The sequence below is a fragment of the Astatotilapia calliptera genome, chromosome 15 (assembly GCF_900246225.1).
Source record: "Astatotilapia calliptera chromosome 15, fAstCal1.2, whole genome shotgun sequence".
NCBI classification, from domain to species: Eukaryota; Metazoa; Chordata; class Actinopteri; order Cichliformes; family Cichlidae; genus Astatotilapia; species Astatotilapia calliptera.
In genome coordinates this window covers 32,357,893-32,373,993 of record NC_039316.1, presented here as the reverse complement: position 1 = coordinate 32,373,993, position 16,101 = coordinate 32,357,893, and the positions used below count along the sequence as shown (strand labels likewise).

Sequence of the window (16,101 nt, the reverse complement as noted above, 5' to 3'; positions counted from 1 at the left end):
CATGCATTTATTAATGCTGAAGCTGAAACAACTGGACTTGTTTTCTTGTTTTGGAGTTCTCAAGCATATCACATAGTCTTATTGACCAGGAAAAGTACAGTTTATATTTATGTGCTAAACAAGAAAAGATTGGGTTCTAAGACAACAGGAAAGATGAGTGCATTTTGAAATGGATGTGAAAACAGTTTCCATTCCTGTACCTGTACGTCTTGTGCCTTATTAAACTCAGTCTCTCACAAACTTTGCTAAAATGGTTATTCTTCTAGCGGACAGCTCATGTAAATAAACACAATGAAAAAATGTGGCTGCTCATTTAATATGCCATCTGTGTGTTAGACATCATGATGTGTGATGAACATTTTTCAGAGAATATGAGAAACACATATGTGGATCATGGGCACATTGGTGACGTTTTGCAGAATTTATTTCAAGTTTCTTGTAAAAATGGACAGTTTGTCCTTTCCAAACTCCCACTGTGCATGTACTGAATGTTTTGTGATATGATGCAGGAAGTAAAAGTAAAAGCCGTGAATTCATTGGAGCTTGGTATTTGTGTGTGTCTACAGGCGGAATCCCCTTCATTTCCATTTCATCACAGACTCCATTGCTCAGCAGATCCTGTCCTCCTTGTTTCATACATGGATGGTTCCTGCCGTCAGGGTGGACTTCTATGACGCAGATGAGCTGAAGGTGGGGAACACAGACTCCATCACCCTGCTTTACTGATTGGGCTGCTTAATGATCTCATGGCTACTGCTTTATTTAATGCGAAACATTATGAGCTATTTCTATTTAACAGTAAATGATCCCAACCCTTATTTCCTCTTGTGTTTCAGTCCGAAGTCTCATGGATTCCTAACAAACATTACTCTGGGATTTATGGGCTAATGAAACTGGTACTGACAAAGACCCTGCCATCAGATCTACAGAGAGTCATCGTTCTAGACACAGACATCACCTTTGCCACTGACATTGCTGAACTCTGGGCTGTCTTCCACAAGTTCAAAGGTAATGCAACTCCTTTTCTCTCAGATGGCCCCGCCCCTCCCTGTTTGGTGTTTCTCTGTATTATTGTAGAGTCTTTGAACTCTGAACTTAAAAATGCAAAGCTGAGATAATTTGGACATGCAGAGGAGTGAGAGTGGATATACTGAACAACAGATGGTTAACATGGACTGAAAGCATGAGGAAAAGAGAAAGACCTCAGAGGAGGTTAATGTATGCAGAGGCTGGAGGATACAGGGACATGGTGAGATGAAGACAGATGATCCAGCGTAGCAAGCTCAAAAGGAAGCAGCTAAAAGAAGGAGAAAAGAATAATGATAAAGAAAATAAAGTGCCACAAGGTGACTGCTTTTGGGATTTGGTAAGAATAAATAAAACTTAGTTGAACTAAACATACAACATTCCTCTGTTCCCACTTTTATGAAATGTAAAAAGCTTAGTTTTGTTATAGAAACTGTTGTCCAGACACGTTGCTATTATTGTTTCTACTGAAAATGTCAAGCGTCCTCATATCAGTGAGAGTAACAGAAAAACCTCTCTGTGTGATGCACTTCAATAGCATCGCAAACTAAAACCTCCAAAATGTTCTTATTCTTTAATCAACACTTCTCCAGTTCTACCTTCATAAAAGATGTGATATACTGGATTAGTTTCACTGACATGCACCTATAATTTGTTCTGTGAAGTATGTGCACTGGCCTGTTCTGTTCTTCTTATTCTAAATGTGGGAATTCTTCTTTGTTTGGATACCTAACCTGCTTCAGTATATTGAGGATACTACAGAGCTCTACATGCTGAGCATGTTTGTCCAGTCTAATGTAACTGCTGGGAGAATGGGCCTTCTGGAGGCATGCAGCCGCGAGCTCTTCAACAAGCGACCCTCCTCCCAGCTTCCATTCATAAGCGAAAGCCAGGATCACGGGGCAATATTTCACCATCATATGATCACAGTTTGATTGCGTTAGTGTAATAACATCATGGCAGGAGATGCAATTTATATTTAATTTACACATTAAGTCTCTGGCAAGCAAATTGACGGGACACAGATCAGACCACAGAGACCCGTGTCTGAATTTCTGCCCCTGCCCTTCTACACAAGACGGGGCTACGGTGAAATTTTCCCTCTGAACGGTTCCTGATGCAAATCCAGAATGAGTGAACTTCTCACTTAAGACAGCCTGTGGAAAGAGAGAATCTGAGCATAACACAGAATGAGTGGCCCCGGAATCTGCAAGAAATTCCACTTCCTGACCACAAACTAACGAGGAGTGATTTATAAGGTGCACTATCTGAATGTACATATGTACCAGCCGGCAACGCAGAAACATTACAAGTTACAAGTAACGTGTTATTGTAATCTGATTACCTTTTTCAGGTAATGAGTAAAGTAAGGGATTACTATTAACCCCTTACTTCACTCATTACTTGAAAAAAGTAATTAGATGACTGTTACTTTCTCATAAGCACGCTGCGTTACTGCGTCACCAAACCATGATTTTGTAAAGCGTAAAAAAGTAACTACATTACTTTGAGTTTGATTCTGTAAAAAGGGACAGAAACATTAATAATGTGTACTTTATTGATCCCTGTGGGGAAATTACTTTCTGCATTTGATCCATTCACTCAGTGAAGCAGTGGGCAGCCACTAAGCAGGCGCAGGGGAGCAGCGTGTAGGGACGGTACCTTGCTCAGGGGTACCTCAGGGTAGCCGTTCAGTGGATTCAAACCCCCGACCTTCCGATCATGGGGCGACCACTCTACCTACTGAGCTATCCCTGCCCCCTTAGCGTCTGCTGTGAACTGTGCGTGGGAAGAAAATCTGAGCAAACACCGAGCACACTGCCACAGGAATGTGAAATTCACAGAGAAACCCCCAGATCCCCCCACTGACATGACTGCTACAGTACCGGGCAAACCTCCACCCGCCCCACTCCTGCTAAACAGGTGAAAATAGATTTAAGAGCAACAGGACTCAGTGCAGCTGAATCTTTGATTTTATTTAATCTTTGCTGTGTTTTACTTGCATCTATTTGAAAGAGTGAGTGTAAACACAAAAAATTATTTTATTTTATATTTTTGAAATATGCAGAAAACAGGTTTAAATGTTAAACAAATTTCTTCAAGTCAAAGACAGCTACATATAATTTTTGCTTAATGCAATGTGCATAAAATGTAAACATTAAAACTCGTAAAACAAATTTTAAAAAGAGACTTTTTTCATTTGATTAATTTTATATGATGGATTATGCAGAAAAAATAGAATTGGGTTGAAAGGTCTATTGTTTTATTACGTATTCAGGTTGTGTATCATATTTTTAACAAGTAACTGAGTACTAACGCAACTAATTACTTCTGAATATAAGTAATCAGTAAAGTATTGGGATTTCTTTCTTGGAGAAGTAATCAGTAATTAGTAACTAATTACTATCTTCTAGTAAGTTGACCAACACTGCTAATAAGTTCATTAAAAATAATATGTTGAAAAATGTTACAGGAACCTAAGCTATTTGAGTTAGTAGTGTGTGTGAATGGGTGGATGTCTGGCTGTGTAAAGCGCTTTGGGGTCCTTAGGGACTAGTAAAGCGCTATACAATACAGGCCATTTACCATTTTAGTAGGAGTGTTTTTAAAAAATAAGTTTACATTAATTTATTTTAGTTTGAGTGTTTGGGTTTACAGCTAGATTACACCTCTTAGGGTGAGTAATTGGGCCAAAGAGCTGCGCCCTGTCTCTGTCACTACCACTCACACTCCTGCTTAGTTCAGTGTCAATAAAAGTGATTTGATTTGATTTGATTTGATTTGCTGTAGGAACAGTCGGACAGTGCTGTTTTTGATGTATTTCATGATGCAGTCTAACACTGAATAACTGTTCCCTGTGGGTTTTTTTTTCACTTGGAACTCAACTAATTTCATACAAATATTGTGGCCATCCAGTTTGATTAACCTTTATAAACTATAGCTTTTTGTATTTGAGCTCTAATTATCCTGCTCAGGCAGATCTGCGTTCTTTGTTTCGTAGCCTTTGTAAAGGAGCACCCTGCTCTCTGCTGCCTGCTGCAATAAGCTCTCATTAATCTTCCTTATAGCCTTCATTAAACCTGCCACCACTGCACCCATGCTCTTCTCTCCAGGCTCCCACTGCCTCTTTCCTCAACCTTTATCTCTGCCCAGCTTCCTTCAATAATCTCTCACCTTAAAGCCCGCATACTCCCCTCCTCCTCTCTTCTCTTAATCTCCCAGTTATATTTAATTCCACCCACTTGCTGTCTTTATACTTTTTGTTCAGTGACTCAAAAGCTTTAAATGTATGAGTGAATTCAATTCTTGCTTCTTTTTATTGCAGCGTGGTTCCATTTATGAGGCAGCAATTAAAGTTTTTGACACTTTGTTGTGAATTTAACATAAAAGCTGGTTTTATGATATGATTAGGTTTCTATTGGATCTGGATGTTATGATATTTGACCCTAAAGTGTCTGCTACTCAGTGGCGTGTCTAGAAAATTTTTGTTGGGGGGGCCAGGTAGGGGCACAGATTTGGAGAAGGGTGGCAGATTTAATTGGCAGATAATGTTTAAAAAAAAAATTCTACCAACCGTTAACCATAATTCAATAATCCTATAAACCTAATAACCAAATGCACTTTTAACTCTTATTAGAATGAGATTTTAACCACTACGGTGCAAAGTTTTTAGATACTGCGTTGATAAAGTACAAGAGATACAATCAGTGCTTTGTCAGTGTTTACTCAGCATTCAAGGACAGCAATATTTGCATAGTATTTTTACTGACATGTAGTGCACATATGTTTTGGGCAAAAACATTTTTGAAAATTAAAATACGAACATTTGTAACAAACAATTGACAAATTAGCCAATGCCAATGCAAAACTTTATCTGCCTGTTAAAAAAAGAAGATAATCTTCTCACAAACTGGTGTTTGATTTTGAAACAGGAAAAAAGTGGGGAAACAAATGAAAAGACTAACATTTGAATAAAACCTGAAAGCAAGTAAATACTTTCTATGCTGCCTTATGGTAAACTTTGGTAATATTGATAAAGAACAACACTGGCTGATGATAAAATACAGTCAGCTGGCATGGTGACACTGCCAGTATTAACCTGCAGGGCTGGACTGGGACAAAAAAATTGGGCATTTTTACTACAGACCGACCCACCAGGTAGTAAAGCCATAAAGACTTTGACTGAAAACAAACCCTGTTGTGACAGTGATGTACAGTCTTGTTGGTATATGTATGATTTCTATACATTTTACGTCAGATAAAAACTTTGGTTGTAAGATTTAGATAATTATTTAATAAAAACTAGGTATTTTAAATGAGAATAAGAAAGAAAAGTATTTCTTTGTGCCCACCTTTCCCTGTTAATGCCCTACCTGGCCCCCTGGCAAAACTTTGCTAGACCCGCCCCTGCACAGTTACCAGCTGTCAGCTACATAAAAAAGGATCCTGGGGTTATTTGTCTCTCAGAAACAGTTCATAACTTCCCTTCAACTCATTCATGTCACCTAAAAGGTAAACCTGTTTCTCCATCACCTGTTCAGCTCTGATGGTTCAGTAAGGACATCTCCTGGTTTCATCTTCATGTTTCCCTCTCACCACATATCCAAACAGACATCATGACCAGCAGCTTTACAGCTGTGGCTCCAGCAAACATCAGCTGATACTAGAAATTAATATTAAATACATTCTAACAACAGCTGATCAAGCTTAAACGTGCTGCTGTTGTTTAGCGCGACATCCGCTCGTTTCCTCTTTCTGGCGCAAAGTCGGTGATAAACAAGAGAGAAAAGCCGATCAGCTGATCATTGATCAGTTTCATGATTTAAGTAGCAACAGGAGAGGGAGGGGGAGAGAATGAGAGAAGAAGAGGCAGCTGTGCAGCATAAGGACAGAATAAATCCAGCTTTGTGTCTTTTTTCCATTCTAGCTGAAGTCCGGGACAAACTGCGTCTCTTCTCAGCTCAATACGAAACGCATAATATTTTCTCTGAATGAGGGACCATTCCATTTTTAAGGAGCCGTTGGCAACTCTACTAACCTTATGAATAAAATAAAGTTCACTATCAGTAACATCATAGCACCCACCCAGCTGTATAAAAACTCCGTCAAACTGGCTAGAACGCAGTATGAGTTATTGCAACTGACAGTAAAAAGTCAGCAACATGAAAATAAACTCCACCTAAACTTGGTTTATATCTGACCCAGATAGACTGCAGGTCATAACTTCTTACCTGAAGTTCAGTTCACCTGACACTCGGACTGGCGGCTGCCTCGGGTCTCTCCTCCTGCCTCCCCTTCCCTCATCCACCTGCTGCCTCTGTGGAAGCCCCGTCATAGCCACCACCAAACAACGGAGTTATTTCTACACATCGACCTGCATCTGGCCAATCCACCACCTCTCATTGTTCATGCCATTACAAAAAAAATAAAAAATAAGTCACTGGGGATATGCCCGGTATGCCCGATGGCCAGTCCAGCTATGTTAACCTGCAACCAAATCTGCAGCTCCATACAGCAATGTTACGACTTAGATTATATCTTATAACTCATAACTCTTATGTTAGCTGCCCTCAGTAGCATACTGTCTGAAATATTCCACAGCTGCAATAATTCTTTAAGTGTTATTTTTTCCTTGGTATTCTAATTTCACCGAAGTTTACTAAACTCAACAAACTTAATATTACTTACCGGGACATTTATTCTGTCCTCATCTTCTTTCACCAAAAAATTGTTTCCAGCAGTGCCATCTTTCGCGCTTGGCTCTCCTACCTTTGCTAACGTGATGCGCATAGCGCAGAAGCGATGCTGCATTCACTTACACTCGGATATCTGAGCGTCACCGTGAAAACATAATCGGACATTTGATATTTGATTGAATTTTATTGTTTTGCCTTTGGGGTGGCACCTGGGGTGGCCAGTCTGGTTTGGGGGGTGGCCTGTGCCCCCCCAGGCCACCCCGCTGGACACGCCATTGCTGCTACTGATGCGTCCAGCTTCTAGCTTGGTGACCTTTCTTGCAGAGAGACAATTGATAGGAGAGAACTCCACACAGAAAAGCCCCGGCCAGATAGTGAATTCAAACCCAAGACCTTCTTGCTCTGAGGCAACAGTTTTTCACTCCACTATTAAGCTCATGTTATGTCATTCGTGCAGTTTTAATCTACTGTTACTGCTATTGAAACACTTTCTCAAATGATGCAGTCAACCCGCTCTAGAAACGAGCAGATTGTTTCTATAAATTCTCTTATCTAAACAATCTACATACGTCCTTTCAAAGTCTTGCTGAACTCGGAGTGCGGAGTAGAGAGACATTGGACCCAAATGCAGACGCTTTGGACGGACTTAAACCAAAAGTGAGCCTTTATTAGCAGCGGAACAGGACACAAATGCAACATGAAAAGAGACAACGAATAAACTACAAAGCCTAAACTGGGAAGAAACTAAAACATAGGCTCATAGCAAAATAACCGGCATGAAATGGGGAAAGTAGAACCCTCAGGGGAGATACACAGTCCATCCAGCAGCAAACCTTAAATACACAGAGGGGTAACGAGAGGATGGGAAACAGGTGGGAACACAGCTGGAGCTAATCTAACAAAATGAGACAGAAAACATGAGACATTCACAAAGATGCAGACTTGAGGCTGAGACATGGAGACACGACTGACTAGGGAGACACAGGAAATGCAGAACATAGAGACAAGGGTGTCTCGACATGAAACAAGGAACACAGACTATACGCAGGCTAGATAAAAGTTGAGGAAGAACTAAGATCACTATTAACCTAAGAAATAAAGATAACCAAAACCATGAATAACAATAATCAAAGAATATTATATTATATAAATCAAAAAACACAAACACTGGGTCACCAGATCCAGGACTGTGGCATACAGTTATTCCTCCCAATATAATCATGATGTTTTGTCCTCATCCCTTATGAAATGCCTTTATTTTTTTCCTCAAAATACTACAAATCAGTAATTACTAATGACATTGCAGCCACTGTGCAGCAGGTTAGAGTTGAATGAATTGAAGGTTGTGGAGATAAAAAGGTGCTTGTTTGAGACAAAGAAAAAAACAAAAAACAAGTGAGAACAGTCATGATATGTATGTGTGTGGCAGGCCAGCAAGTTCTAGGTCTGGTAGAGAACCAGAGTGACTGGTATCTGGGGAACCTGTGGAAGAACCATCGACCCTGGCCAGCACTGGGCAGAGGCTTTAACACTGGTGAGTACCTTATAACCTGCTTTTAGCATGTTAGCTGTGTAAAGCAAAGTCTAGATGACTGAATTTAAGAAAGGAAACAAAATGAGAAAATGTGAATGAGAAACAACACTTCTGGCACTGCGTCTAGCTGGTCTTAAGGAAGAGCTGGCCTTCCTTAAGACCAGCTAGACGCCAATCACTCTGTTTCTTAAGCTACCATCTTTGTTTGTACCTTTTGTGTGTGTGTGTGTGTGTGTGTGTGTGTGTGTGTGTGTGTGTGTGTGTGTGTGTGTGTGTGTGTGTGTGTGTGTGTGTGTGTGTGTGTGTGTGTGTGTGTGTGTGTGTGTGTGTGTGTGTGTGTGTGTTTGAGCATGTGTGTGTGTGTGTGTGTGTGTGTTTGAGCATGTGTGTGTCCACTTTACAGGGGTTATTTTGCTCCTCCTGGATCGTCTGCGAAAGCTCAGATGGGAGCAGATGTGGAGACTGACTGCAGAAAGGGAACTAATGAGCATGCTGTCCACTTCCTTGGCAGACCAGGTAAGACACACACACACACACACACACACACACACACACACACACACTGTCATAGCTCACATCACAATTGTGTCATTTAAATTGTGAAAACAGCTGTATTTGAAAGTAGTATTTTCGGACTTACATAATTAAATAAACCTGTTGTGCTTTCATATACTGACAGCACAGCATTATGGTGCTGCACCAATATAAAAATGTCCTTTAAATTTGACAACTCTGCATTCAGTGACAGTTAAAATCTGAATAGGAATATCTCACTCTGGTACTGGATGAAATCACCAGGAAAAGGAGGTTGGGACTGGTGGGTAAACCTGCCATTATAATAAAAGTCATTAAAAAAATATTTTCAGTTGTGTATAATTAGTATGAGTACGTTGCATCAAATGTTGCAGTCAATAAAGGTTATAGACTGTACAAAAAATGACATGTTGGATATTGATGATTGAACTGTTCAAATGTTTCTTTAATTTGTTGAAAACAAAATGATGTGACAGCAGTTACTGGAAAACAAAATCAACTCTGGCCCCTTTGGGGTCAGAGGTTGGGTTTCCCCCCCTTTGGAAAATGGTTCTGAAGGTCAGTGATCCACTATTGGTTTCCCCCCCCCCAAAAAAACCCCCAAAAATTCACTGGCCACAGCAAAGAGTAGGGACCTGGGAGAGAAAAGTACCAGCATTTTTCTTTTTTTTTAATTGGCTGACATCACAGTTGAAACACTGGAACATGAACACGTAATGGTAAAGGTTCCCTGCAAAAGTCTAAATCAGGCGTTAGTCTTAAGCTGGGCTCACACTGTGCAATTTTTTCAGTCGCGATATTCAGCTCCTGCTCAAACTGTATGATTGAGTCGCAGGGGTTAGAAGTTCATAGGTCACGATGCAGCGTCTCACACTATACGGCCTGATCTGATGCGACCTGAGTGCTCACACTGTGCGTCCATAACATGAAGCTTATAACACAAAATGTGCCTCCCGCTCCCCCTCTCTGTCTTTCACTCACACAGACACACACACACACACACACACACACACACACACACACCACCACCATCAACTTTGCTAAATTGCTAATGAAAAACATTGATCAGGCAGCTGTGACTGAGCAGCAATGTATAGATCCAACTATTTTCATGGTTGTTGTGGTCGTGATAATTTTGTGAGGCCACATCGAAAAGACCCAGATGAACTTGCCAAAGTTCTACAAGTTGTGCCTCCATCATACGCTGCACTGCCGTGTTGCTCCGTCTTTTCACTTTCATTTCTGTGTTTGCGCGTGCGCAGTGTGAGAGGCTGCAGTGACAGCCTCACGACAGGATTTCAAACATGTTTGATTTTCTTACGACCAAACGATTGATGATCGGGAGCTGGTCGTGAGGTGTTAATCGTTTCTTGTTACCCCACATATACTACACCAGGGGTGTCAAACTCAAATACACAGTGGGCCAAAATTCAAAATGAAACAAAGTCGCGGGCTAACGTTAATATTTATTGAAAAAAAAAAATCTTCCTCCAGATATAAGAATGAATCTTTTCTTATGGACTCAAACAAGTTTAGCTGAAAAACTGAATATGGAACAAGCAAAGCTTAATACTAAACAATATATATATTAGCTGTATAATACCAGTAGGCCAGCTCTAATAGTAATTTGGTATGGCTTCGCGGGCCAAATGTAATTAGGCTGCGGACCAAATTTGGCCCGCGGGCCAGAGTTTGACACCTATGTACTACACGATGCACAACACACGATTAAGGCGAAACTCGGGCCGATCCCCAAAATGGTCGCACGACTGAAAAATCGGCTCAAAATGGGCCAAAATTGCACAGTGTATGCCCAGCTTTACATTGTATCTCAAAAGATATAGTTTTGACCTTCATCCATTTTCTCACGCTTATCTGGGTCCAGCTTACAGAGGCAGCTGTCTATTTATAGACATCCTCCCTCAACTTGTCAGTGACCTGCTTCACTCTTCGCTCAGTAAATAGGACGTCAAAATAAACAGCGATTCCTCCCTTAGCTGCATGCAGCCCTTTGCCATCTGAGAACAATAGTGTCAGATTTAGAGGTGGCAATTCTCATTTCTTTTGCTTTAAAACTTGGTTGCAAATCACCCAGTGGGAGCTGGAGGTCACTGCCTATAAAGTCACTTGCCTCACCTAAAAATGTTGGTCAGTCATAAAATTTAGGAACAGAATTGATAACAAAGGGTCCGACTTACTGCTGGATCGAGAGCTTTCACTACAGTTGTACAGGGAACTAATGGCCCATACCAATGAGCTCCTGCCACACCTGAGTTTTTGCTTCAGCTACTGCCGGATCCATTCTCCTCTTGGATTGTCAGTGACTGTCAGCTGACTCAAGACACCTACAAGCTAAATAAAACTTATAAGACTCTTTCTCCTCTGAAACTTTAATGTTTGGATCTTTTGCAAAACTAAATATACTAAATAACTGGAGTCCTGCATTGTGCCTGTGCCAGGATGATAGAACTCTTCATGTATATGTTAGTGGTCTTCACAGTTTCCACAGTCCACTTGGGCATACCTATGTGCCAGTGGTCACAAAGACATGTTATCATACTCTGAGTTGTTCCACATCAACAGTCACAGGGCAAACACTGAGAGCTTTGTGAAGTTATCCTTTTTCCGTTTAGTTATTCAGAGCTTGTCTAGATGAGAGGTATGGTTATGAGAGTTAAATTAAACCTTCATTAAGTAAAATTCCCGCAAGGTAGGCAGTTTGGAAAAGGAGCAGGCTCCTTTCAGCTTTCCATCTGCCTTCTGCTATATGACTTCCTTCCATGGACTGTCAGCCCACTTTATTGTAGTATTCATTACATGGTTAAATAGTTTTTATGTTTCCCATTAGGAAGCTAAAGCTGCCACTTAGGCTTTTGCTTTGTGAGTTTTCAAAAATCTCAAAGTTAAAGAAAAGTCTGTCAGATGTAACCAGACTTCATTTCCTCAAAGCAATTTCAAGTTTTTCGCTTTATGAGAGTGAGTGTACGAATAAATGGACTGTATAAGGATGAACATCTGGATACATACAGCACACTTAACAGGATGGTGGCTGAGTCAGAACTATGAAACTGGGCCCAGACCAGTAAGATTCCAGAATATCTTTTTCACTTGCTTTTTATTAAACATAAAACCATGAGGCAGGTAGTAATCCCTCCCAGCTCTCCGGTTGCTGATGATGATAAATGATTCATGTATGTAAAAAATCGAAATCGATCAATTAAACACAGAAAAATACTCACAAAGCAGATTCCAACTTAGTTCTTTAAGTTAGCATTTGTACCACATTTAAAACATTCAGGAAGACACATCTCTTTCAGCAGATTAAAGAATGGACAACCTAAATATGTGGGGGTTTTTGTGTGGGGATATCATATCTTATATGATTTTGTGTCTGCAGGATATCTTTAACGCAGTGATCAAACAAAACCCGTTCCTGGTTCATCAGCTGCCTTGCTTCTGGAACGTCCAGCTGTCTGACCACACCCGTTCCGAAAAGTGCTACAAAGATGTGTCCGACCTAAAGGTGAGATCTTGATAAGCCCGTTATACATTTATCGAGACACATATGAACCTGCTCGGAGGTGTTCCCCACTTTCTATCCTTTATTTTACTTTCTATTTTTCAAATAACTAGACATTTCAAACCCTGCATAAGAGTACTATTAAAAAATGAGATCAAAACAAACTCTAATGTTAGTTGTTAGTGCCATTAACCATGCTCTTTAGATTCACTGCTCCTCTAAACTCCAAAATAACACCAGCATGCAGCTATAGATTATGTGCACTTTAGCATATGCTACTTCTGGTGGGGAAACGCCTGTAAGGCGCTTCGTTTCCGGTGTGATATTCGCACCTTGTTTACGGTCGGGTTTTCCAAAAACAGGTCAACCAAATGGATGAATCAAGCGGCGATTTACATTTCTCAAGATGTCTTGAGCATTTAACGAATATATCTGTAGATGATGTTCATCGACTTGTCGATATTTTCCCCCTCGCCTCAGGGCAAAATAGAAAAAGGATTCAAATTTTATATTTCTTAGTATTTGTATATAGTGTTCTCTCGTTTATTGCGGGTGTCTAAAAATAACCAGCAATAGGTGAAATCTGCAAAGTAGCCAACTTTATTTTTTTACAATTATTTTATATGTTTTAAGGCTGTAAAACCCCTCACTACACGCTTTGTACAGTTTTTTTCAGACAGGCATCGACATTTTCCCACTTTTCTCTGTCATTTAAACACTTTAAGAGTTCAAACCTTCGTAAAAAAAAAAAAAAAAAGTCCAGTATTATAGAATGAAACCAAAGATCAAAACCTGTTTTCAGTCTCAAACATTTAGTTGAAAAGTAAACATACAGTATATTTGTTTTCCTATAAATAATAATGACGGATTTTAGAACTAATGAATTTAAATGTAAGCTTAATTGCTTCATTTAAGCTTAATGCACCTTATAACCCGGTGCGCCGTATGGTCCCAGAAGTCCAATGTTTTTTGTGCCATGGTTATCTTCCTCTGCCTCTCGGGTGCTACCACAGGTGCCTATGACGGTGCAAAACGTTTCGTCGGCATTGTTTTTGTTGGGGAGAAAACTTACAAACATACAGTACAGCACTTCAGAGTCACACTGCTAGCGATTGATGTAGCGATTCTGTACTGTACAGGAGAGACGGCACGGAGATCGACAACGGTCTGCAGTCGATCAGGACGCAGAACACACTGCGCTTTAAAAAAAAAAAAAAAAGAAAATCATGCAAAATTGCACTAAAAACATCCGCGAAACAGCGAGGCTGCGAAAGGTGAACCGTGTTATAGTGAGGGACCACTGTAATTGTGAAGCTAAGTCACAACATACCCTTCGTAAATACTAATATATAGAGACCCTTACCAGCAATCATTCATGTATTTTTTATATCCTGTGGCTTTTTTTCACGGTTTGTTGACATGCTGTGTAGGAGAGCACTTGACCAGCTGATATCGACATAACGGGGAAACATCTGGCTTTGACTATTCTTCACCTGTAGTTTCAATACTGGACATTTTCCTGTTTAAATCATAAGAACTGTCACTATACAGAGATGTGCTTCTGAATGTGGACGATGTGTCTTCTGATGTGATGTAAACAACCAATCGATCTACACGCTTCAAACGTCAAAATTGATCATTTTATTTTTAATGACACGGCAATGGTGAGTGTTCCCACCTTTTGCTCTTTGTAACTTAATGTAATCTTTCCGTTTTCGTATTTCGGACATGATTTTGGAGTCCACCTTCGCAGTAGCGATTGACCGCAAAATAAAGCTACCAGAAATGTACAAGCCTACATCCGGTCTTAAAACAGGAACTTAGCATTTTCTCATGCACAGGGTCTGTTACTGTTCTTACCACACTGGTCTGTGTAGGTTTTTAGTCATCCAAGTAAAAGTAATAGAAAATAACTGGACGTGTTTAACTTTCCACACTAGCACAGTGCTTTTGAGACCGTTAAACAAAGACATTAAGAAACTCTGCTGAATGAGTTTTAGGAAAAGCTCTTGATCTTACCAATCAAAAGTGAAGCCACGCCTCATACATGTTTTGGCAGTTTTGTGGATTCTTTCATGTGGTTTCTTCTATAATGTATCTTCTTGCATTGGATAATGCTACATGTGCTCCTCGCACGGTTGGCAGTTCATTCTATGTCCACAAAGTGTTCTTGGCCAAAACACTGAGTTGCTGAATATGACAAACGAGCATCTTGAATGGCATTGCTGAAACGTATTTATATCAATCTGCAAAAAAGTGCAGTTAGTGAAATGGCACCTTTGTCTAAAGCACTGAGTGAAGTAATTTCACATCTTAGCAAACAGTATAATGAGGCTTTTCTTCACTGCTCTCTCATTATTTTTGCCAGGTATTGAGCCAAATAACGGACAAGTGTTAACAACAAGTAGTAACTTTGTTCTGCACTCTTGGCAAAGCGCAGTGTAAATGTTTTGGTTTATTGCTCTGATTCTTTAGAACCTGATGATACCAGAAGCTTCTTCACCACTCTCCCATTTGTGGTTCTCCTCAACAGGTGATCCACTGGAACTCTCCAAAGAAGTTGCGAGTAAAGAACAAGCATGTGGAATTCTTCCGGAATCTCTATCTTACCTTTCTGGAGTACGATGGCAACCTTCTGCGACGAGAGCTGTTCGGCTGTCCCAGTGAGGCTGACCACAACAGTGAGAATGTATGTGGGACTTCTGTGCTTCTGTTTCTGTTGTCAGTGTAGTGAAGTTATTTGAGATGGTGCTTAACCACTGTGGGATTCAAACTGCCATCATCCATTTAGTTAGAAACAAGTTACATTTGTAGCGAACAAAGAGTCAATTTCTTATCAATTGAAACATAAGTCAGGAATTCTCTTAACTCTTGACTTGGTATTGACAACATACATGAGAGTTTCTACATCTCCTGATGTAACTGCTATGCCTAGTACATTAAATTAATACCTGACATGGTATGTTCAGGGTATGCTGGCTAGTCAGACATTAGCATTAGCATTGTGGATGCACATGGACATTTTGCATCACCTACACTCATGATGCCTTTACTGCTTCTGAGGTGTGCGCCAGGTTTTATGAATTCCTATCATTAGCTCTTTAACAGGAGAAAACATCTAGCACAGGGGTGTCGAACTCCAGGCCTCGAGGGCCGGTGTCCCGCAGGTTTTAGATATCACCCTGTTTCAACACACCTGAATCAAATTATTAGTTCATTAACAGGCTTCTGGAGAACTTCAAGACATGTTGAGGTGATAATTTAGCCATTTAAATCAGCTGTGTTGGATCAAGGACACATCTAAAACATGCAGGACACCGGCCCTCGAGGCCTGGAGTTCGACACCTGTGATCTAGCAGAAGCAGGCTCAGGGAGGGAAAGTCATCTTTTGAGGGTGAGGGAGGGAAGGAAGGAAGGAAAGAAGGAAAGAAAGAAAGAAAGAAAGAAAGAAAGAAAGAAAGAAAGAAAGAAAGAAAGAAAGAAAGAAACCTATATCCATATGTATTGTACTTCCTAAAGTTTTTATTGACATGACTCATATTACTTTTATGCTTTACGTGTTCCCAGTCAAGTTGGCTACTGACAGTATTCAAATGTTTTGTTTGGGGGGGGGGGTCTGAATAACTTCAGACCTGCTTTGTATAATTAACATACAAACACTGAACAAAAAATCTAAAACTAAGTGATCTGATCTTTACATTTTAAGAGAGCAGGATTGTCATGAACCAGGAATTGGACTCAAACACAAACTCACTTAAGAAAAACGTGAATTCAAAATACAGTTTTATTGC

The 16,101-nt window shown here is 40.2% G+C and overlaps 1 protein-coding gene across 4 annotated transcripts in view; it reads left to right on the top strand.

Moving 5' to 3' along the window:
• The window catches only part of large1 (LARGE xylosyl- and glucuronyltransferase 1), a 63,915-nt gene that overhangs the window by 36,430 nt on the left and 11,384 nt on the right, over positions 1-16,101 (top strand). For all 4 annotated transcript variants that reach the window (XM_026194307.1, XM_026194304.1, XM_026194303.1 and 1 more), the window contains 6 exons: positions 567-690; positions 837-1,008; positions 8,152-8,256; positions 8,660-8,772; positions 12,188-12,313; positions 14,844-14,999. In XM_026194307.1, the coding sequence (XP_026050092.1) occupies positions 567-690; positions 837-1,008; positions 8,152-8,256; positions 8,660-8,772; positions 12,188-12,313; positions 14,844-14,999 (796 nt within the window). The remainder of the gene's footprint in view (positions 1-566; positions 691-836; positions 1,009-8,151; positions 8,257-8,659; positions 8,773-12,187; positions 12,314-14,843; positions 15,000-16,101) is intronic.